This window comes from Chiloscyllium punctatum, chromosome 35 (assembly GCF_047496795.1).
Source record: "Chiloscyllium punctatum isolate Juve2018m chromosome 35, sChiPun1.3, whole genome shotgun sequence".
Taxonomy (NCBI): Eukaryota; Metazoa; Chordata; class Chondrichthyes; order Orectolobiformes; family Hemiscylliidae; genus Chiloscyllium; species Chiloscyllium punctatum.
This window is the reverse complement of record NC_092773.1, coordinates 21,964,451-21,988,817: the sequence shown is the minus strand read 5'-3', so window position 1 is coordinate 21,988,817 and position 24,367 is coordinate 21,964,451. Positions and strand designations below refer to the sequence as shown.

Below are 24,367 nucleotides of genomic sequence, written 5' to 3'. Positions count from 1 at the left end.
CGCAAGACAAAGCTTTTCAGTGTGCCCCGGTACACGTAACAATAACTTCAATTCAATTCACCATCATCTTGTAGCTCGGCTGCATTTTTGGTCTTCCTGGCACGCAGGCAAGATTGTGGAGGGGCTGAGCAGGATGAGAGATTGTATCTCCCTGGCTGGGGAGTTGAGAACTTGTTGGGGAGGGGAACAGGGACAGCCTCAGGCTAAGGAGCAGATTGTTCAGGACTGAGATGAGGAGGAATTTCTTCACTCGAAGCGTTGTGAATCTCGGGAATTCTAAGCCCCGAAAGGTTGTGGAGGCTCCTTCCGTATCAGGCGGATAGACTTTACCGTCACTTGGGGAATCATGGGACGTGTGAGGAGAGGGCAGGAAGATGGGGTCAGTGTTTACAAATGGCGGACCAGGTTGGATGGGCTGAATGGCCAAACGGTCCTATTTCTTCAGTTTTTCATCATACAGCCCGGGGAGAGCTACATCTGCTATCGTCATCTGATGGGGGATTGTGACTTTGGAGAAGCTAGAGATTAGCTCTCTCTTTTTTCTGTCTCCCGTGACTTCAGGGGAGATTTGAACAAAAACAGGATTTGAACTGGTTGTTTTACAGTGTTGTACAAAATATGCAGCCCACTGACCCAAACAACCTGCTTCACTATTTAAATCTCGGTAGTTCTGTTCTAACCACATAGCAATTGGGTTTCATTTCTCATCACAAAACTGGTAAATGATTGGGTGCTTCGAGCTGCAGATTTCACAGCTGAAGGGACATGGTGACGGTTTTGTCATAAAAAGAAACCTCCACAACGCAGAAGGAGTCCATTCATCCCATCTAGTCCATGCTGGATGTCCATGGCAATCCAGCCAGTCTCCTGTCTCGCCCTTGCAAGTTTATTTCCCTCAGGTGTCCGTCACTTGAAATCATCTCTCGGAGGCATCGAGGGTTCCAGCTCATTCCCACTCACTCCGGGTTAAGATTTAACACGAATTCTTTCCCACCTGCCGCCTCATGGAACTTTTAAAATCTATATCGCCTGTAGTGTTGGGACACTAAGAGACTTGGCTTTGCCTGTGATTGACTTGATGAAGTATTTCTGCTCAGGGTGGCTTGGACAGTGGACTTGCCACAGTGGCTGGCCTGCTGGGTGGTGGTGGTGGGGGGGGGGGCAGGAATTGGAACACAAACTTGACCAATTTCATTCTGCAGCTCAACTCACCAGCTAATCCAAGCACAGCTTTAAACAGCAGCTGGAAGTTGACCCCTTTGCGCTCAGAATTGTGAGGGAGATGTTTAAACACCAGGAGCAGGCGGGTGGCACGAGTTCAGTTGGGATTATGGTCGTCTTGGATCGAAGGGTCTGTTTCCGTGCAGTATGACTCCATGTTTACAGACAATAGCCTGGACATGAACTAAACTCTTTCTGTCATGGGGATGGCTAGAGAACGAATGGAAACAGTTGAAAAAGAAGGTGGCCTCCACTTTAAGATGGAGAAGAGGTTTTTTTTTCTCTCTCTCTCTCTCTTCCTCCGAGATGGACATTAATCTGTGGAATGATCTGTCCCAGAGAGAAATCAAAGCTGGGCTTTTGAGTATATTCTTTGCCTAACTGACTAAGGTGACAAGGGTTATGGGGCTGGGTGGGGGAAGCAGGCAGGAAAAGAGAATTGAAACCACATTCGGGGATCTTGTTGAGAGATGGAGCAGATTCCAGGAACCGAGCGATTTACTCCTGCTCCTGTTTCTGATGCATTCACCTGACATCCACAGACAAAGCAACCCACAGCTGGAAACTCTGTGGCACACGGTGTACCGTCATTGTCGCAACAGCCCGCAAAGCTATTTAGTATGAAACAAGTGCCGAATAAGGTGCCTACGCATCCCATGGTCCATTGCCCCACGCCTTAAGCTGCAAATGACACAACAGCCTCTCAACCGTCCAGCTCCGATCAAGAAGAGAAGCGGTGGTGGTAAAAGATCGTGATACGATCTTTCGAAGAGAGATGCCTTCCTCTCGTTCAGCCAAGTGATTGCCAGAAAGAGCATAAACCACATCCACTTCCGAATGAAGGCAGATCTCTCAATGCTGGCCTGGAGCTAGTGTCTCTGCAGTCAATTTGTTGCACTCCTGACAGACGCAGCTCGAGAGGAGTAGGCATGCACCTCAAAGCACCCAAATCTGATCAATAAGTGATGGAGTGGTGACTTTATCGTCGATGGAATAGACTGGACACTTTCAGTTTCTTTTCTGTTCACTTGGTTCAGTCTTGCTTCGGTTTATTAATATCTGTTCTTTCGACAGTTGTGTTTTTTTTTAAATCAGTCATGGGATGTGTGTGTCACTGGCTATGAAATAATTCCACAAAGGCCAGGATCCTGTCACCAAGTCACTCTTTATTTACACATGGAGAGTCCTTGAAACTGACCCAGCTCCCTCCGGGCCAGCTCTCAGACTGAGCAGAACCTCTTGTTCTTATCTTGTCAGCCAGGGCTCCCTGACTGGTCCAGGTACACAGCCCCAATCAGGGAACTCAGATTCTCTGGGGTCCACCTGTCTAACCTCATTACTATCACGGCAGGCCGTTCCAGTGTTTATATCCCATCCCTAATTGCCCTTTAAGAGGGCGGTGGTGAGCTGCTTTCTTGAACCACTGCTGTCCATGTGTTGCAGTGGTATCAGGGAGGGAAGACCCAGTGACACTGAAGGGACCGTCAATTTATTTCCAAGTCGGGAGAGTGACTTTCTCGGAGGGGAACTTGCAGGGGGTGGTGTTCCCATGTATCTGCTGCCCTTGTCCTTCTGGATGGTGGTGGTCATGGGTTTAGGAGGTGCTGTCGAAGGAGCCTTGGTGAATGAATGAATGAATGATTTATTGTCACATATATTGAGGGAGATACTGTGAAAAGTGTCCGTGTCCACAATTCTGCACTATTTTGAGGTGCAAAAGAAAAGAAAGAAAATACTTAAATGATTTGGATATGGACACATAGTTAGTATGTTGACAGATGACACCCAAATTTGAAGTGTAGTGGACAGCAAAGAAGGTTATCTCAGAGTACAACAGGATCTTGATCAGATGGGCCAATGGGCTGAGGAATGGCAGATGGAGTTTAATTTAGATAAATGCGAGGTGCTGCAATTTGGAAAAGCAAATCAGAGCAGGACTTATAAATTAAAATGGCAAGGTCCTGGGAAGAGTTGTTGAACCAAGAGACCTTGGAGTGCAGGTTCATAGTTCCTAGAAAGTGGAGTCACAGGTAGTTAGGATAATGAAGAAGGTGTTTGGTATGCTTTCCTTTAATGGTCAGAGTATTGAGTATAGGAGTTGGGAAGGCATGTTGTGGCATGTACAGGACATTAAATTAATTTTTGAATATTGCATGCAATTCTGGTCTCCTTCCTATTGGAAAGATGTTGTGAAACTTGAAAGGGTTCAGAAAAGATTTACAAGGATGTTACCAGGATTGGAGGGTTTGAGCTACAGGGAGAGACTGAATAGGCTGGGGCTGTTTTCCCTGGAGTGTTGGAGGCTGAGGGGTGACCTTATAGAGGTTTACAAAATTATGAGGGGCATGGATAGGGTAAACAAAGTCTTTTCTCCAGGGTTGAGGACCCCAGAACTAGAGGGGCATAGATTCAGGGTGAGAGGGGAAAGATATAAAAGAGACCTAAGGGGCAACTTTTTCACACAGAGGGTGGTACGTGTATGGAATGAGCTGCCAGAGGATGTGGTGGAGGCTGGTACAATTTGCAGCATTTCATAGGCATCTGGATAAGAAAGGTTTAGAGGGATAGGGCCAAGTGCTGGCGAATGGGACTAGATTCGGTTCGGCTACCTGGTCGGCACGGACAGCTTGGACTGAAGGGTCTGTTTCCATGCTGTACATCACCATGACTCTATGACTGTCAATAGAGTTCATCTCATTCGGCTGGGGTGCCATACACAACTCCAGGACTTTGACAAGGTTTCCTCTCCTGCTGCTAGGTTCCAGGACTCCTCTCTGGCCACTGCAACACCGTTTCGGCCTCCGAGTGATGTCAGGAAGATGAGAAAAAGAGGAAAAACTAAAGAAAAAAGACAAAAAGGAGACAGAAAAAAAAAACAATTGTGGCCGGGCTGGAGTGGATGGGCCTACCGTGCTGGTGCTGCCATCTTGAATAGCTGGGCTCGCTCTCTTCTCCACGTCACAGTGCAGGATCATTCTGTCTTGTAGATGTTGTACCATCTTGTAGACGGTACAGACTGCTGCTACTGAGCTTCAGAGGTGGACAGAATGAGTGTTCGTGGACTGGGGTTTGCCCTGGATGGTGTCGAGCTTCTTGAGTGTTGTTGGAGCTGCCCCCATCCAGGGCAAGTGGGGAGTATTCCATCACACACCCCTGACTTGGGCCTTGGCGATGCTGGGAAAGGCTTTGGGGAGTCAGGAGGTGACTTACTCTTTCCAAGATTCCCAGTGCCTGACCTGCTGTTGTATTTATCAGGATTGGCCCAGTGCAGCTTCTGGGCAATGATCTGTCCCAGGAAGTTGATAGTGCAGGATTCAGTAAATGCTCATGCCAAAGGGTAACTCGACACCTGAGTCCACTCCAGCTGTGATCTAAACATGGGCAAGAGAGCTGAGGTCCAGAAGTGAGGTGAAAGTCCTGCAGTCATACGCCATGGAAACAGATCCTTCGGCCTAATCAGTTCGTGCTGACCATAATGGGAGAAAGTGAGGACTGCAGATCATGGAGATCAGAGTTTAAAAGTGTGGCGCTGGAAAAGCACAGCAGGTCAGGCCGCATCTGTGGAGCAGGCCAGTTGACATTTCGGGCATAAGCCCTTCATCAGGAATGCCAACCATAATCCCGAACTAGACCAGTCCTACCTGCCTGTGCTTGGCCCATATCCCTCCAAATATTTCTTATTCATGGACTCATCCAAATGTCTTTTAAACATTGGAACTGTACCCGTGCCCTTGACCTCAAAGCCACATTCGACTGAGTGTAGCATCGAGGAGCCGAGCAAAACTGAAATCAATAGTCAGTGGAGAGAAAGTGAGGACTGCAGGTGCTGGAGGTCAGAGGTGAATGGTCAATAGTCAAGTCTAACCCTGATCCACCAAGATTGTCCAATCCTTGTCAGCAGAGAGCAAACTCTCCTCTGTTTGTAGTCATCCCTGGCCCAAACGTGCTTCCCCCTTGTTGCACACCTTGAAATCACTGACCTGGCTGCTGTTAGTTTTATAACAGCTGAAGTTAAAAAAAACTTTAAAAGAAATGTTTGTTTTCAAAACGGGCCTCGGGCCCTGACACAGGACAAGCCAATAGTCAACCTGAACCCTGATTGTCCAGCCCTCGTGAGAATGAAAGCAGATACCGGGGGAAGGAAATGATTGGAAAAAATGATTAATATCTTGCTTTTGGTCTGTCTCGGCATCACATTTGATAGTTTCCTGTTTAGTTGCGTGTTCGGCACTGTCAGTTAGATGTAGGCGAATCTCCATGGCAACCCATGGAGCAGGTAGTTGCATGACAAACACCCCCTTCCCCACCTCACATTCTGTCCACTCCCCGACAGTACTGCTTTTCAAAGCTGTTGACACTAATGGGAATGTTTTTGAAAAAAATAGCCCCTCAGGGTTGAAGAACTGATGTGGAATTGTATGAATTAGGAGCAGGAGTCAGGCATTCGGCCCCTTTGAGCCTGATACACAGTTCAGTGAAATCAAGACGATTCTGATGTGGCATCACCTCTACTTTCTTGCCCGTCTCCCATAATCCTTAGCTTCCGATATGACACAGCTTTTCGGAAATTTTCTAATCTACCAAGGGAGAAAATTCCACAGATTTGGTCACTCTGTGACAGAGGGAAAAAAAAGTTCTTTACTCTGTATTATTTTTAAACCAAGTAGGTTCGTTCTACTCTCTTCCTTCAGCAGAAACATTTGTCCAGCATTCACTCTATCGAGTTCTTCCATGGAATTATATGTAACAATAAGATCGCCTCTCATGCTTCTGAACTCAAGTTGGTATCGGCCCAAGGGTTCAGTCTGTCCTTAAGAAGTAACCCAGGAATAAGAACCTCCTCTGAACTGCTTCTAGTACAATTTTCTGAAATAAAGAGTGCCGAACTGTCCCCAATTCTCGAGGTAAGCCCTCATCAGTGCCTTGTGCATTTGTAATGAATGGGTCCTCCCTATGTTCTTGTCCCTTGTGAAAAACAGCAACTACAACCAGAAACTCTTTGGTCACCAAGAGGGCTTGTACACTTAATAATAACGACTGGAGGGTGTTACAAAGAGATCTTGGAGTGAAGGTTCATAGTTTCTTGAAAGTGGAGTAACAGGTAGACAGAACGGTGAAGAAGGCATTTGGTACACTTGCCTTTATTAGTCAGTCATTTAATATTGGAGTTGGCAGGTCATGTTATGGCTGGACAAGACATTGGTTAGGCCACATATGGAATACTGCTTTCTCTCCTGTTGTGAAACTTGAAAAGGTTCAGAAAAGATTTACAAGGATGTTGCCAGGGTTGGAGGCTCTGAGCTATAGGAAGATGCTGAAGGCTGGGGCTGTTTTCCTTGGAGCATTGGAAGCTGAGGGGTGACCTTATAGAAGTTTACAAAATTATGAGGGGCATGGATAGACTGAACAGCCAAGCTCTTTTTCACAGGGTAAAGGAATCCAAAATTAGAGGGCATAGGTTTAAGGTGAGAGGGGAAAGATTTAAAAGGGACATAAGGGGCAAATTGTTTATGCAGAGGGTGGTGCATGTATGGAATGAGCTGCCAGAGGAAACAGTGGAGGCTGGTACAATTACAACATGTAAAAGGTGTCTGGATGGGAACATGAATAGGAAGAGTTTCGAGGGATGTGGGCCAAATGCTAACAAATGGGACTAGGTTAATATCTGGTCAGCATGGACGAGTTGGACTGAAGGGTCTGTGTCAGTGCTGTACATCTCGATGACTCTATGACTCGATTGCATCCAGTAGGTAGTCCCCACGCATTGGGGAAGGAAGTGAGGCTCCTCTAGAAGACATGAAGGAGATTGACCCCAGTGGTCTCAGGGATGAGGGATTTGGTCAGAAAAGCTGCAGTTGTTCCCCTGGGAGCAAAGGAGATCGAGGGGAAGATTTGACAAAAGAGGTTCAAGATTCAGACCGGATTTAACCAGGTATTCAAAGGAATGCGCATCCCTTGAGGTGATGGAAGAAGGACTGGGGGCTTGCGGGAGGCACAGATTTGTAATCTTTAGTACAGACAATTGTTAATGAGGTGGAACTTGCTGCCCACGAGGCTGAGTGCAAGCAGAAGACAATGAATGATTTAGAAGTCTACAGCATGGAAACAGGCCCTTCAGCCCAACTTGCCCATGCCATCCAGTTTTCACAATGAATCTAGTTCCATTTGCCTGCATTTGGTCCACATCCCTCTATACTTATTCCATCCATGGACCTGTCTAAATGTTTCTTAAATGACAAAATTGTACTCTCCTCCATCACTACCTCTGGCAGCCTGTTCAGACATGCACTACTTTCTGTGTGAAGAGACTGACCCTTTGGCATCTCTCCCCCTTTCACCTTAAACCTCTGCCCTCTAGTTTGAGACTTCCCTACCATGGGAAGATGTTGGCTATCTACCTTATCTATGCCTCTCATGATTTTATAGACCTCTTTAAGGTTATCCCTCAGTCTCCCACGCCGCCGGGGGAGAAAAACGTCCCATCTTATCCAACCTCTCCTTGTAACGTAAACCTTCAGTCCAAGTAGCATCCAAGTTGATCTTCTTTGCACTCTTTCTAGTTTAATAGTATCCTTTTTATATCAGGACAACCAGAACCGCACACATCACTCCAAATGCGGCCTCACCAATGTCTTGTACGGCTGCAACAAATCAGCCCGACTCCTAAACTCATCGCTCTGGCTGAAGAATGCAAGCATGCCGAAAGCTTTTCTCACCACCCTGTCCACACTTTCGAGGAGCTTGTTCTGTCACACTCCCCAGGGCCCTACAATTGACTCTGTAAGCCCCGCTGTGGTTTGACCCACCAAAATGCAACATCTGGCATTGACTGAAATTAAACTCCAGATTTCGGAAGGAACTCGGAGGAACGCTTGAGGGAAAATAACCAGAGCAGGGCTCCTCTGATGATTCATGTAACTTGCCTGGTAAAGGATTCAGAAATGAGCCCAGGCAATGAAATAAAAAAACACAGTTCAGCCACTCATCCCGACAGCGATTGAAATTGGAAACTTCATCACTGAAAATGTAGTCGGAGCTGGGGGTAAACTGAATGGATAGATATTTGTGTCAAGTGGGTACAGAGCAAAAGTAGTCAGAGACAGAACTCGTGGGAGCCAGCTGTGAGCAACGTTGAAAATTATTGTCTTATTTTTGACAGGAGTTTAACAGGTGAGAAACGGGGGCTTCATATTTTAGCTTGTTTTCGGCCATTTCTTAATTATGTATTGGTGTGGACAGAGAATTAACTAATGGGCAGTAAACAGTGATTGCGGATAAGGGGTTCTTTTTCAGGATGGCCATTGGGGTTCTCCAGGGATCAGTACTGGCGCCACAACTGTTTACAATACACGTTAATGTCTTGGAAGGGAAAAAGGGAATACACTGATGCAGGTGATGCAGAACTCAGTGGAAAGGCAGGTTGCGAGAGGGATACAGACAGTTTAGAGAGAGACATTGATAGGTTAAGTCAGTGGGCAAAAAGTTGGCAAGTGGAGTATTATGTGGGCAATTGTGAAGTTATCCATTTTGGAAAGTAGAACAAAAGAATAGTATTATTTAAATCAGGCAAGCTACAACACAAAGCGACTTGGGGGGAACTTGTGCATGAAACACAGAAAGCTAGCACACAGGGACAGCAGGTAATCGGGAATGGAATGTTGGCCCTTATTTCAAGGAGCTTGGAGTGTGGAGTCTTAATGCAACTGAACAAGGTGCTGGAGAGACCACTTATGGAACACTGTGAGCAGTTTCGGTTTCCTTTAAGGAAAGATATCATTTCATTGGGGGCAGTCCAGAGAAGGTTCACTGGGATGATCCCCAGGATGGAGGGGCTGTCTTATCAGCAAAGGCAAAACAGGTTGGGACTGTACTCACTGGAGTTTGGAAGAATGAGAGGCGATCTCATTGGAATATATGAAGGGGCTTGACAGGGTCAATGCTGAGAGGATGTCTCTCCCTCATGGGAGAGTCTGGGACCAGACGGCACACTCTCAGAGTAAAGGGACGCCAACTGAAGACTCAGATGAGGTGGAAAATCTTCCCTCAGAGCGTTGGGAGTCTTTGGAACGCTTTGCTACAGAGAGCTATGGGGACAGAGCCCTTGTGTATATTTAAGGCTGAGATCGATAGGTTCTTGATCATTTGGGGAATTATGGGAAAAAAAAGAGGGCAGGCAAGTAGACGTGAAGAATGTTGAGTCAGCCATGATTTTAGTGAAAGACGGAGCAGGCTCAAGGGGGCTGAACGGCTTGCTCCTGTTCCTATTTCCAATGGTCTTAATGATTTACTTTCCACACTAAAGGCGCAGAACAGGGAGACTGGGGCCATTGCAGCTGCCAAGGTAATTGGCTCACTGGATGAGGAGGAGCTCGAAGATTACATGGTGGAAATTGAGATTCTGGCCTCGTGTGATCACCCCCACATTGTTAAACTCCTCGATGCCTTCTACTACGGGAACAGCCTTTGGGTGAGTCATGAAAGGAAGGCAGAATTAAAAGGGGGCGCTACTCTTTTCCTAACCTTCCGAAATAATATCCCGAGAGGGGATTATTGTGACTGAAATGTTCCAGCCATAGCCTCGTCGTAATTTGCATCCTGACTGTGGGTCCGTAGAATCCCTATGGTGCGGAAGCAGGCCATTCAGCCCATCGGGTCCACACCAGCCCTCAAAATAATATCCCACCCAGAGCACCCTACCTACCCCTGGGACTCTGCATTTCCTATGGTTCATCCATCTAGTGTGCACCTCCTAGTCACTATAGTGCTAAACACTGAGCCTCTGTGCCACCCTTTTAGTTCCAACTTGTAGATATGTGGAAACTAAATTTTGTTTCCATCTTAGCACCACACAGCAAGGAACAAGTCTGTTCAGCCATTTGGGCCTCACTCCTTCAAACAGTCTTACAATTCATGACGTGCACCCCTACTTTTTTTGCCCATAGCACCATCTATTTTTGGTCTTTCAATCAAAAGATGGAGTCTTGTCCACACTTCATTAATTCTGCTGGATGAAGAGGCAGTGGCTTAATGATGTTACCACTAGACTGTTAATCCAGAGACCCAGATAATGTTCTGAGGACCCCGGTTCGAATCCTGCCGCAGCACATGGTAGCATTTGAATTCAATAATAATCTGGAATTAAGAATCTAATGAGGATCATGGTTCGGAAAAACGACATCTGCTTCACTAATGTCCTTCAGGGAAGGAAACTACCATCCTTACCTGGTTTGGCCTACATGTGACTCCTGAGTCACAACAATGTGGTTGACACTTAACTGCCCTCTTGGCAATTAGGGATGGGCAATAAATGCTGCCCGGTCTGCGACGTCATCATCCAGTGAATAAATAAAGGAAAATGGTAGAAATTGAGGCACAAGATATTAATGTAGAATTATACAGAATCAATAACACAAAAAAGACGTTGCTCCACCCAACTGTTCAGTGACAGCATTTGTGACCCTGATCCAGCTTCCTCCCTTCTCCCTGTGTTCGCCTTGGCCTCGTGTCTCCATTGGAACTGGATTGAACTACGGTCAACGTGACCCTCTTCTCATTCATCTTGAGATGGGACACTCCATATTTTCACCGCTCAGCTTTGGAAATGCAATGGCCATTTTAACACAAGACCATAATCCCTCTCTCCTGTCCTTTATAGATTCTCATCGAGTTTTGTCCTGGCGGGGCTGTGGATGCCATAATGTTGGGTGAGTGAAAGTGCAGTCTGCTGAGTTTTCGCCTCGATTCGCCCATCTCCAACCTCCCTCCTCAGTTCCTGAAGGTGCTGGCTCGCTGAGGCACAGGTCCACCAGCTCTGAGTGTTTGGTAAAGGAAACACAAATATAGACACACACAGTGATGTGCTTGGTGATTCAATGCCATTGCCTTTAAAGCAGCTGGAATAACAATGTGTGAGTAGTCATCCCCTGTATCCAAAGCCAGTCATTAACTGATGTGTGTGTGTGAGAGACTTGGTGCCTTGTCCAATTCTCATTGTTCAAATGTGAATGGAATGTGAACAGGAGGAGGCCATTCAGCCCCTCAGTCCAGTTCTGCTATTTACTGTGATTACGGATTATCTGTGACTTAACTTCACAAACTTGCCTTTACTCCTTGGGTTAACAAAAAAACGTAGCATTAACAATTGACCTGGCATCATAAACTTACTAATTTCTACCCTCCTCTCCTGTGGAAATGTTTCCTAACCTCACTCCTGAAGGGTTTGACTCTAACCTTTGGACTGTGTCCTTTAGTCATAGACTGGCAGAAGTAGTTTCTGCCCAGCCTATCTAACTGTTCTGCGAATAACTTAAAAACTTTTGCTCAAATTACTCCTTAGCTTTGTGAATCCCAGGAAATAAAACTGTTTGTGCAGTTTCTCCTCCAAATGTAACCCTTGAAGGTTCAGGTATAATGTTGGTAAACCTACACTGCACTCTTTCTCACACACGCATGCACACACACACACGGGCTTGCACTCACACACATGCACACATTCACGCATACACACTTGCACATTGCACCCGTGCGCATATTACATCTGCATATGCACGTACCAACACATGTGCATACCCGTGCGTGTCCATGTGTGCACACGCAGACATTGATGCACATGCACACACGTGCTCATCTGCACGCAGGCATGTAGAATAATAGTGCATACATGCACTTGCACGTGTGCACATATTCACACATGCACACGTGCACATGTTCACACACGCACACATTCACACACATGCAGATGGATACACATTTACACGCGTGCCTACATTCGCCCACTTGCATGGGTTTGCTCCCTCACTGAGATCAGTTCTTTCCAGCAAGACAGTGATCCAACCCTGTTGTAAAATATGTGGCTCGTTTTCCCATTAAACCCCTGTGGGACAATGGTATATTTCACCAGAATACTAAGGCAGGAAGGGCTTGGTTCAGCTCACCTTGAGCTAATTTGGACTGGGGTGTACAAAGTTAAAAATCACACAATACCACGTTATAGTCCAACAGGTTTATTTACCTTGAGCTGGTTGTTTCACAGAGCTGGAGAGAGGGTTGACAGAGTCACAGATTCGTGTGGTTTGCAGACAGACCCTTGAAGCCCTTCACTACCTGCACAGTAACAAGGTGATACATCGGGACCTGAAGGCTGGAAATATCCTTCTGACGTTGGACGGAGACATCAAGCTAGGTAAGAGAAATGGGAGGGAAATGTAACACAGTGACAGTTTAAATATTAGGAAATCAGTGGGGAGATTTTCAATGCAAGGTTGTAGGTTGGCCCTACAGAGAGTCCTGGCAGTCGACAGCAGCTGGAACTAACTGCGGGGAATGCTGGGGGTAAGTGCATCGCTGTGTTAGGATTTACCAGGGAAACAGGATATATCACAGTGCTGCTCCACGGCTGGTCCCCTGCAGAAGGGAGAGAGATAGGCACAGACCTGGGTGCTGCTCTGTTAATGCATTGCCCCCCTCCTCAACAGGGGAGCTGGTAATTTGAGGAGGCAGTTGATAACTTCCTTCGTGGCCATCAGGATTGAGACATCTGGAGAGATCACGAAGAGGCTAGATCTGGTTGGCATCACCCAGTCATACGACTTCACTTGCCTCTGGGTCTGAACCTTGTCGAAAGGCACTGCAGAATTCCATTGTCGATGTTACAGAGGTGGAAACTGCAAAGGTTCTGCAGGCTCAATTCCTCAGCCCGTGCGGTCAAGACTGCACCAGAATGTGAGGGAGAAGAAATTAAGGCAAGACCATTTGGCATCCAGTTGCTAATGTGTTGCCAGCAAGCGGTATATTGTTAATGACAGCTAGCAGGAGTTTTTGATGCCAGTAATCCAGGCTTTGCTCACTTCTAGCTGACTTTGGAGTATCGGCAAAGAATGCACATACCATGCAACGGAGAGCGTCATTCATCGGGACACCTTACTGGTAGGTTAGCACTCTTCTTTCAGAAAGCCTCTCCTTCCATCCTTCTGTTGCACCTTCTTTCTGTATTGCTGGAAAGAGAGAGAGAGAGAGAGACACACGTACACACTGCTGAAGCCTCAGGTCTGTCATTCATGAGGAGAAATGCGAAAATGCCTTCGTGGTAGCAATTTATATCACAGGAGGCTAATTGATTATGCCAGGATTGGAGGGTTTGAACTATAGGGAGAGGCTGAACAGGCTGGGGCTGTTTTCCCTGGAGTGTCAGAGGCTGAGGGGTAACCTTATAGAGGTTTACAAAATTATGAGGGACATGGATAGAATAAGTAGGCAAAGTCTTTTCCCTGGGGTCAGGGAGTCCAGAACTAGAGGGACATAGGTTTAGGGTGAGAGGGGAAAGATATAAAAGAGACCTAAGGGGCAACTTTTTCACGCAGAGGGTGGTACGTGTATGGAATGAGCTGCCAGAGGAAGTGGTGGAGGCTGGTACAATTGCAGCATTTAAGACGCATTTGGATGGGTATGAATAGGAAGGGTTTGGAGGGATATGGGCCGGGTGCTGGCAGGTGGGACTAGATTGGGTTGGGATATCTGGGTCAGCATGGACGGGTTGGACCGAAGGGTCTGTTTCTGTGCTGTATATCTCTATGACTCTATGATTGGAACGCCGACTCCAAATTGTCTGAGGCATTGTCATGGAGATAGCAGTGGGCTCCTCAGGCTCCTGGGTAAATGGAAAATAGGGCAAGGTTTGAAAATATTCCTTTTGTTGGGAAAGAGTGTAAGAATGTGAGTCCACCAAGCCTAAATTAGCCTCATGGCGAGCTCAACTGATGATCTCCAATCGGTTGTGGGTGTAGCTGTAAGCGCCATCAGTACTGTTCAGTAAGTGTCGTCCCATCACAGAATCATACCTAACAGTGGGACCTCTGCTTTGGGACTTTCAGTTGTAGGTTGCTTGAGGGCGGTCTGCATATTATGTACAGCTGAAGGAACGTACTGTTTAATCGGAGCAGGTTAAACCAACTGTTTCATACCGCGGTGGCTACATGAGTGATGTTTTCTGCTGACAGGATACTGACATCAGCCTCAAAGATTAGATTAGATTAGATTAGATTTACAGTGTGGAAACAGGCCCTTTGGCCCAACAAGTCCACTCCGACCCGCCGAAGCGCAGCCCACCCATTCCCCTACATTTACCCCTTACCTAACACTACGGGCAATTTAGCATGGCCAATTCACCTGACCCTGCACATATTTGGACTGTGGGAGGAAACCGGAGCACCCGGAGGAAACCCACGCAGACACGGGGAGAACGTGCAAACTCCACACAGTCAGTCGCCCGAGGTGGGAATTGAACCCGGGTCTCTGGCGCTGTGAGGCAGCAGTGCTAACCACTGTGCCGCCTGCCACTCAGTTGAGCGAAGTAATGATGAATCCAGTGCCAGTTGTTATGCACCAGACCAGACCAGACCCCTCGAGCCATTTTAAGAAGGTTACCTAGACCGTAACTTGCTCTTATTTGAAAAGTAAATGTGAAGTGCTGCATTCCAGATGGAATAAGATGAGTCAAACGAGTCGACATTGAGCAAAAGACAATTTATTTAAACACTGTAGTTAAATTACAAGCAATAGAAAGAGGAATTTAGGATAACCTAACTGTTGGCAAGCTGAACTGAATAATAGATACAGTACCTATCACTAATTGACTCGACCAATAAAGTAACATCCCATAAACACTGTCCTTGGCAAAAAGGCACATTCAGACACAGATTCTCACATGCAGTTCTCCAATCCAGGAGGGAAAGTAACATCAAGGTTCAGAGAGAATAGCAGCCAGGAGACATTCACTGAAGCTGCCAACTCTATTGACACCCCTTCTGATGTTGCGGAAAAAAACCCCAAACTCCAGAAATCTGGATCACCGCAGTCTGGCCACATCCATTCAAGGTGTAAAAAAAAAATCAACGCCTCCCAAGCTGTTTATACAAGTCGTCTTCAGTCGGCAGTTCGGAACCTCTGCCTGACAACCTCCCTTCAAAAAAAAACCCAGGGCAACAAAACTTTTTAAAGTGACAGCATTGCGATACAGTGCAATGTCTGCCACATGATATTTGGGGGCATATGGCCAAATTGTCTCCTGGTTGATCTCTCTGAACGAAAGTTGGGCGTTCCCGGGATGCCTTGTATCTTTGGTCAACCCTACGAAAGGAAACCTCAGCTATAAAGGTCAGCAAGGTGAAAGTGGGGACTGCAGATACTGGAGATCAGAGTCGAGAGTGTCGTGCTGGAAAAGCACAGTAGGTCAGGCAGCATCTGAGGAGCAGGAGAGTCAACGTTTCGGGCAAAAAGCCCTTCATCAGGAAGCCTAAAGCGCATCACTTTGCAATGGGATGCCAGGATCAGTGACCCACAGTGATTCGCCTGCTCGCTTCCTTTGGTAGGCAGACAGGCAGGTCGCACACGAATGCAGTGTCTATCCCGGCTGTGAGAATCAAACACTGCACAGACTGGACATCAGATTCTTGCCCGCCCTTTGAGGTTCAACCATTCACAGCCTTTTTCAATGTGCCCGCACACTGGTGAGATACCACATTGGCAGTGTAGCTCAGTGGGTGAAAAACCATGGCCTCGGAGTCATACAGATGTACAGCACGGAAACAGACGTTTTGGTCTAACTCGTTCATGCTGACCAAATGTCCCAAATTAATCTAGTCCCACCTGCCAGCACTTGGCCCATATCCCTCTAAACCCTTTCTATTCATATACCCATCCAGATGCCCTTTAACTGTTGTCATTGTACCAGCTTCCACCACTTCCTCTGGCAGCTTGTTCTATACATGCACCGCCCTCTTTCTGAAAAAATTGCCCTTTAGGTCCCTTTTATAGCTTTCCACTCACCCTAAACCTATGCCCCTCCAGTTTTGGACTCCCCCACCCTAAGGAAAAGACCTTGTCTATCTACTCTATCCGTGCCCCTCATAATTTTATAAACCTCTTAATGGTGACCCCTCAGTCTCCGAATCTCCAGGGAAATCAACCCCAGTCTGTTCAGCCTCTCCCTGTAGCTCAAACCCTCCAACCCTCCATCCTTGTAAATCTTTCCTGAACCTTTTCAAGTTTCACAACATCCTTCCTATAGCAGGGAATTGCGCACAATATTCCAAAAGTGGCCGGACCAATGTCCTGTACAGCTGCAACATGACCTCCCAACTCCTATAATCAATGCACCGACCAATAAGGGAAAGCATACCAAACGCCCTCTTCACTATCCTATCTACCTGAGACTCCACTTTCTTGAACATAAATATCTGCAGTGAGAAACCAGCCTGAGGCAGCACTGCTCCTGTTGTGTGTGCTGCCTTTCACTTGAGACGTTGCCTCTCAGGTGGACATGAAAATGCCCATGGTAGTATTACAATGTAAGAGTGCCCTGTAAATGTGCCAATATGATCCCTCAGTAGCGAAATAATCTGGTTGTAATGGGTTGAGGGCTTTTTCGAAAACCAAAAACCCATGCCCCTCATACCAGGCTGGAGAGATTCTTTCAGTGTGGGACAGGATGAGATTGAGCAGGTGTGGCATGGGAAGCAATAGAGTTGTGTTGGCATGAGAGGGGTGGATGAGATGAGCATGACTGTGGCAGCATGGCAGAAGCATTGGCTTGACCCAGCCTGTCAGATGACAGCCACTCGTTTCACTGTGTATGAAAATTGACCAGCTCAGAGTGAAGAGCTGTCAGTGGACTTAAAGGAGTCATCATCAGTATTCTGGCGAAGAGGAAGTTGGCAGCATTCTGTATCCTCCAGAGTTTGCACGAAAGTGAACTCCCACAGGCACGCCATCACACTCAAGGAGAGCGCTGTTGTAATGTTGCTGTGGGACTTGAATTCCAAACAAGGTCTTGGTCATAGAACAAGATTGATAGATTGAAAATGTTATCTTCACTGTTGGTGCTGACCTGACAGCAGGCAGATGTCAAGGAAATAGAGAGCTATTTCCTCAATTTATACTGAGATGTGGTTCAAATCTGCCTTTTCATCTGAGCAGGAAACAGTTCCTAATTAGCCTGTCATATCCCCCAGCTATATACAAGGTTCAAGGCAAAAGCCTTGACAACACATGAATTTCTGTTTCCTGGCGCTTTTTTTGATACATGGACTGCTTAGTGTGGCATTTCCCAATGTGAGAACTCTTGTTCAAGTCTTTGGTGAGCAGGTTAATCCTGTACATGAGGGTACATTGTGTAACAATTGGGCGATAAATCCCTGTTAACATTTGCTATTCTACCATTGCAGAGCTTGGGTTAAACATTGTGCGACAATGCTGTGGGTTTAAGAGGTGTGTTTTGACCTGGTTTCTTCTAGAGAAAGAAATTGGGAGACAGATACTGAACAGTCTATGAGAAGATAAAAAAACTTGTGAAGCCTTGGGTTATTTTTAAAAACTGGACCAATAGAAGCAGCCTGAATGGGTGTGGTCAAACTCCCACCCACAGAACCAGGGATTTTTAGTTCATAGTTTATGCAGTGGTCACTGTTGGGATCTTGAAGTGGAAGCTACTCTTTCCCTCTCTTGATTACAGCCAAAAGCTGGGAGGTTCTTTTCCTGGGCTGCTGGATTGCATGTGAAACAAAATATGTTTTCTGAATCTGCCTTTTTGCCACAGGGTGTGTTTATGGGATGTTACTGTCTTGGGACAGTTAATTAGTAACAGTTACTATATCTATTGTTCTGTTAAATTTTCCAATAGACTTACGTTGTTCCAAGTTCTTCTTTCTTTTGTTGATTTTAACTGAAGTGTTTAAATAAATTGTGTTTTCCTTATCTTTGAGTAGTTTGACCGATCGAATTGCACCTGGAACACAGCACTTCACATCTATCTTTAAAATAAGAAAATGTTAGCGTCTTGGCTACCTTCTTAAAATATCCTGAGGCGGTCTGGTCCACACAACATCCAAAGCGTATTTTGGATGAATTTTCTGCTTTCCTTGAGGAATTTAGTTAGTCAGGTATCTATTCTGTTGTGGGAACTAAAGACTCGGAGGAGTTTGCACAAAATCAGGTTTTGTCCTTGCCTGAGGTGTGGTAACCCGTATGCAGCACTTTCTCCTCTCAGTTAGTCTTCTTCTCGTTTAGGATGGCCCCTGAGGTTGTCCAGTGTGAGACTTCAAAGGACGCACCTTACGACCATAAGGCCGATGTCTGGTCTCTGGGAATCACGCTGATTGAGTTGGCGGAGATGGAGCCACCACACCACGAGCTGAACCCCATGCGGGTCCTCCTGAAGATCACCAAGGCGCCCCCTCCGACTCTGTCCCAACCTTCTCGATGGTACTCAGCAGCCTGATACATTCCCCCTTCCTCTGGCTTTACATGTGCAGCAGCACTGTGGGATGTCTGGACTGAAGTCTAAAAGGGGGAGGCTGGGCCTGAAATGGGAGTCGACAGCACTGGAGAAACTCAGCAGGTCTGGCAGCATCGGTGGAGACTCAGATATAACTCCTGCTAAAAGCACACTAATCCCAATTTCCTGCACTTGTCCCATATCCTCAACCTCAATTATCCGAACGTCAGTGATCCGAACGGGATCTCAAGGTCCTGTAAAAGCGGCATTAGGTAATTCAGCATTCAGTTATCAGTTACACGGCATTATGGTGTGCATTGCCAGATAACTGAGGCATGTTCGATAACCGACACTCAAATTACTGCTTGTTTACAATCAAATCAGTTCTCAGTTAAATGGCATTATGGTGTGTGTTGCTGAATAACCAGCACCCGTAACGTACTGCTTGTTTACGATCGGATCAGTTACCCCAATGATCAGGAAATACTCCCCATCCATCTTATTCAGATATTCAAGGTTGTACTGTATAGGCGTCTCCCGCTCTCCACAGATGCTGCCAGACCTGCTGAATTGCTCCAGCATTGTGTGCTTGTGTTTGTGCATGATGGTGTAAACACGGGTTGCAAACGATTCATTTTGAAGTCGATTGCTGTGTGGATCGTCAGCGAGCAGAGCCGGCCTTTGTATGTAAGTGAAATGAAAGCATTCGCAAGGAACTTCACAGCAGTGTGGTTTGAGTTAGAAGAAAGTGAGGAGATAGTAGGTCAGGCAGCCAACACTTTGGTCAAAAAGGACAGTTTTGAGGATCCTGTTAAAGGTGGAGAGTCAGGGAGAGAGGTGGAGAGACGTCGGCAGAGAATTCTACAGCTCAGAGGTCCAGGTATCTGAAGGTGCAGCCTCCAGAGGTAGAGGATTGCAGAGATCTCAGAGGGTTCTGGGGTTTAGATTCATACAGCTTTAAAAAGGCCCCTTGGCCTATCGAGTCTACAACGACATAACTCCTGCTAAAAGCACACTAATCCCAATTTCCTGCACTTGTCCCATATCCTCAAGTGTTATGATATTTGAGGTGCTCATCCAATTACTTTTTTAAAAGTTTGTAAGGTTACCAGCCTCCACTACCTTCCCAGGCAGTGCATTCCAGATTCCCATCACCCACTGAGTGAGAACGGTTTTTCCCAAATTCCCCCATGAATCTCCTGCCCCAAATAATGCTCGTGATTGGTGGAGATTACAGAAGTCAGGAGGGGCTGAGGCCATTAAGAGCTTTGAGAATAATTTTAAAGCCCATATGTTGCAGGGCTGCGCAGTGGCTCAGTGGTGAGCACTGCTGCCTCACAGTGCCAGGGACTAGCCTTGGGCAACTGTTTGTGTGCAGTTTGCATATTATCCCCCACCCCCCCCCCCCCCCACCCCGTGTCTGCGTGGGTTTCCTCCGGGTGCTCCGCTTTCCTCCCTCAGTCCAAAAATGTGCAGGACAGGGTGGATTGGCCATGCTAAATTGTCCAAGGTTGTACAGGCTGGGTGGGTCATGAATGGAAATGTAGATTACAGGGACAGGGTGGGGATGCTCTTCAGAAGTCCCAAACCTCCAACTCGGCCCCGCACTGTGGACCTGTCCACCACTGCCCCTTCTGACCGATCACCTTCTCCCTCACCATCATCCATCTATCGCTTTCCCAGCTAACTCCCCACAACCCCGCCCCCATTTATCTTTCTTGGGCTTATGCCCAAAACTTCAATTCTCCTGCTCCTCGGATGCTGCCTGACCTGCTGTGCTTTTCCAGCACCGCACACTCGACTCTGATCTCCAGGATCTGCAATCCTCACGTTCTCCTGGAAGGTTGATGCAAACTACATGGACTGAATGGTCTCTGCCCACGCTAATGGGTTTCTATGACTAACTGGGTGGGGGCCGATAGAGGAACGGGCAATGGTTTTCAATGACCTCATGTTTAAGGAGGGTGAAATGTAGAGGTAAACAAGTTGTGAGTGACCATCTTGGCTGCGGGCAAACAGAGATGGATGAAATCAGGTGGTATTAAGGAGTTGGAAATCGGTGCTCCTCAGGATATGAGGTCAGAAGCTGGTGGAGAGGGGTTTCCAAATGTGAGAAGGGGGCAGGCTGCGTCTCAGAATTGTCCGGGAGAAGCAGCTAGGAGACAGAGTCTGAACCAAGGACCGGACAGAAATGACTTCAGTCTTCCCAGTGACAATCACGTGCTTTTTGAATTCCCAGGTCACCGGATTTTAAGGATTTCTTACGAAAAGCTTTGGAAAAAAATGTCGACATGCGATGGTGTGTAAAGCAGCTTCTCCAGGTGAGTATTTCTTTCCCAGTTCCCCCGAGTCATAGCTTTGGACGCGAAGCCCGCTCCCCGCGCAGCCTTGGTGACTGAGATTGACGGAAATGTTTACGTATGCAGCAACCAGACGATTCTGGGTGAGGAGCGACTTCGGCGCCTCGACCCTCGTTAACGCCCTGCCCCGTCTTCCCCCAGCACCCTTTTGTCGCCGCGGTGGCCAGCAACAAGCCAATCCGAGAGCTGACAGCCGAAGCCAAGGCCGAGGTGATGGAGGAGATCGAGGAAGGCAAGGATGACAATGACGATCATACGGAGGTACTTTTGACGAGTGGTCATTGTTAAGTGGAGTGTAATGTAAGAAACAGAGGCAGGAGAAGTGGTCCATTCGGCCTGTCGCGTCCGTCCCACCATTCAGTCCCATCGTCAGATCCAACTCCACCTTGCTGCCCGCACCCTGGGTCCTCTGATCCCCCAAGAGGCCAACATTTCTGTCTGCCCTGGCTTTAGAACACATTCAGGAATGGAGTCTCTGCAATCCTCCAGGGAAGGAGATTCACCACGTTCCAACTGAAGAAATTCCTTTTCATTGCAGTTCACAACAACAAAGGAACAGGAATAGACCATTTGGCCCCTCACTCATGCTCTGCCATGCAGTAAACATCATTCCACACGTCGACTGATCAAGAATCTATCGATCTCAGCCTTAAATAGGGATCGGCCCCACAGCTCTGTGTGGAAGGAAGTTCCAAAGACTCCCAACCCTCTGAGAGAAGAAATTCCACCTCATCTGAGTCTTCAGTTGGCGTCCCTTTACTCTGAGAGTGTGCCGTCTGGTCCCAGACTCTCCCATGAGGGAGAGACATCCTCTCAGCATTGACCCTGTCAAGCCCCTTCATATGTTTCATTGAGATCACCTCTCATTCTTCCAAACTCCCCTGAGTAGAGACCCAACCTGTTTAGCCTTTGCTGATAAGACAGCCCCTCCATCCCGGAGATCATCCGAGTGAACCTTCTCTGAACTGCCTTCAGTGAAATGATATCTTTCCTTAAAGGGAACCAAAACTGATCACTGTGCTCCAGATGTGGTCTCAACAGTTCCTTGTCCAGTTGCAGTAAGACTTCCCTACTCTTGTACTCCAACCCCCTTGAGGTAAGGGCCAACATTTTATTTGCCCTTCCTGATTACCTGCTGCACCATTGTGCCAACGTTCTGACTTCCATGTACAAGTACAGCCCCGTCAAGTCCCTTTGTGTTGGGGTGTTCTGCAGGTTTTTTTTCCAGAAATGATCAGCCTCTTATCCCGAGACTTACTCAGCTTTCTCTCCCTTTCGTTTTCCCCCTCTCTCTCACAGTGAGTGAGGCTGAGTCCTACCCTGAGACCAAAACTGTGAAGTTTAACTCAATTGACAAAGGCAAGGCATGATCTCCAAACATCCTTCTGTCAATAGCTATCCATTTGCATTAGTTCAGCACAGAGTTATTGTCAAATCCAACTCGTGTGTGAATTCAATTGTTCCTCTGTTTAAGTTGAACATTTGAAAGGATTGGATCCCACTATCAATGGAACAGAATATGGTTCTAATGCGTATTAAGGTCTTTCATTTTCTGACACACTTCCAGCCACTTTAATCCCATTGTTTTCAAGAGATGTACTTTGTAATCTTCTCCCCACAGGCTCCGGCATACCAGCTGGGTTCTGATAGTGCAATCAACACAGAGGACCAGGCTCCAATAGACCTCACCAAGACACCCCCGGAGGAAGAGACAAGAAGCAAAGAGCCTGTGGCTCAGGGCCGGACTGGGAGCCCCACCTTGGGCAGCACAGACGAGTCAGCACAACCTTCGGCCGCGAACACTGAGTTGGGGATGGTCACGGAAAGCGAGGAACTCACGGTGCTGGATGGCAGCCTCGGCGAGGCTGAGGAGGACATGGCTGGGGAGCTCCAGTCGGAGACCTCAGCCGTAAGATCCGATCTCATGGACAGTGCTCGAAGAGGCGCTGAGCTTCTGGCGAGCCCACCGGGAGAAACCGGGTCGGACGGAAAGGATTGCAGTGCTGACCTGAGTGAGGCGGAGCTGCAGGCCGCCAACCCCAGCAATGCTAGTGAGGGGTCTGAGCCTGTGGCAAACAAAGAACGGGGAGCAGACTTGGAAGAGCCTGGGCACACACCAGCTGAAGACTCCACCGATGAAGTGATCGAACCGGGACTGAACGGTGAAGAGCTGAGGACGAGCAATGAAAACGCAAGGACAGAACCTACCAGCCCAACACCTTCAGGAGGAGAGGCGACAGCAGAGGTGGAGATGCCAACAGCATTATTTGGGAAGACAGAAAGTGAGGAGGATGGTATGGACGGCCCATTGATAGAAGCCACAGAATCGGCGGAGGATCCTCCAGGAGAAGCTATCCACCCAGGGAGGAGCCCAACAGGTCTGGAGCCTGTTGGAGCACTTGAAGATATTAGTGAAGCGCCAACACCAGGAGAGACCCCCTTGTGCCCCTTTGAACCCGGGAAGGCTGAAACCATAGCAATGGATCAGGGCACTTCCGATGTGGAGGGTGAAACCTTCTCTGTTGCAGAAGGAGCAGAGACTTTCCAAGGTTGCCAAGTCAGTGGGCAGGATCTGAAGGAAGAAACATCAATCACTTGTACACAGTCCACGAATGAGAAGGGTCCACACCAACAGGATGCTGCACTGCTGTCTGACAAGGTTGCAAGGATTGATGGGGAAAATGCTGAGTTGTTGCCATGTGTGTGCGTGGAGCCTGCAGCTGGTGTGCTGGAAGACACGATAGCGGGAGAATTTGTTCTAGAGGAAGTAAGTGACAGCCTGCCCGATTCCATCCTGATGGTCGAAATGACCGGGGCGCCGTCCCCGGGGCTCATGCCGAGTAATGGCAGCGGAGAGTCGACTGAATCGCTTCAGTTCAAAGAGGCAGGGAGTCACTTGGTGGAGATTGCAGACGTGGTAGAGGCTTCAACGGAGAGGATGGAGGTGGCGGAGAGAAGTGAAGGGAGCATCACGGCTGAAGGACCCAAGCCAGTCGAGTTTGAAGAACGGATGGAGCCTCAAACTGAAGACCAGCCACGAGCTGACGGTGAGGATACCACAGAGGGGGGATGTGACGGTCTAACTGAAGCTGAGGAAGCTTCGTGCAGCTGGAGCGATGATGTCGCCATTGCAACCTGCGTTGTCAGTGAACTCATCAACCGGGTGGTGGCTGATGAACGGGGATATGGGGTACACAGCGCAGAAGAGAAGGGAGTCACGTCCTGCTTCCTGAAAGACACAAGCTCCTTCAGCAGCACAGACTTTGTTGAAGAGGCGGACAGTTCGGGCGAGGGGACCAAAGCTTCAGCTGAGGGAGGACCGGGAGGTCAGTGTGTGGACTGTGAGGAGGAGTCAGCTGATAACCAGGGAGAACAGCAGGAGAACCAGCCAAGAGACGAGGCTGAGATCGACAACGTCTCGCCTGGCGAAGATACTCCAGACCGCCAAGTCCCACCGACACAGGTAGAGTTTCCAAATCAGTGCAAAAGGGTGATGCTCGGCTTCATGGGTTTGAAA

General features: G+C 47.7%; 1 protein-coding gene across 1 annotated transcript in view; it reads left to right on the top strand.

Annotated features, from left to right (window-relative positions):
- Positions 1 to 24,367, top strand: part of LOC140459768 (STE20-like serine/threonine-protein kinase) — a 56,728-nt gene that overhangs the window by 5,655 nt on the left and 26,706 nt on the right. Inside the window, exons 2-9 of the mRNA XM_072554285.1 lie at positions 9,524 to 9,688; positions 10,877 to 10,925; positions 12,254 to 12,403; positions 13,074 to 13,146; positions 18,283 to 18,477; positions 20,730 to 20,811; positions 20,992 to 21,111; positions 22,472 to 24,313. Of these exons, the coding sequence (XP_072410386.1) occupies positions 9,524 to 9,688; positions 10,877 to 10,925; positions 12,254 to 12,403; positions 13,074 to 13,146; positions 18,283 to 18,477; positions 20,730 to 20,811; positions 20,992 to 21,111; positions 22,472 to 24,313 (2,676 nt within the window). The remainder of the gene's footprint in view (positions 1 to 9,523; positions 9,689 to 10,876; positions 10,926 to 12,253; positions 12,404 to 13,073; positions 13,147 to 18,282; positions 18,478 to 20,729; positions 20,812 to 20,991; positions 21,112 to 22,471; positions 24,314 to 24,367) is intronic.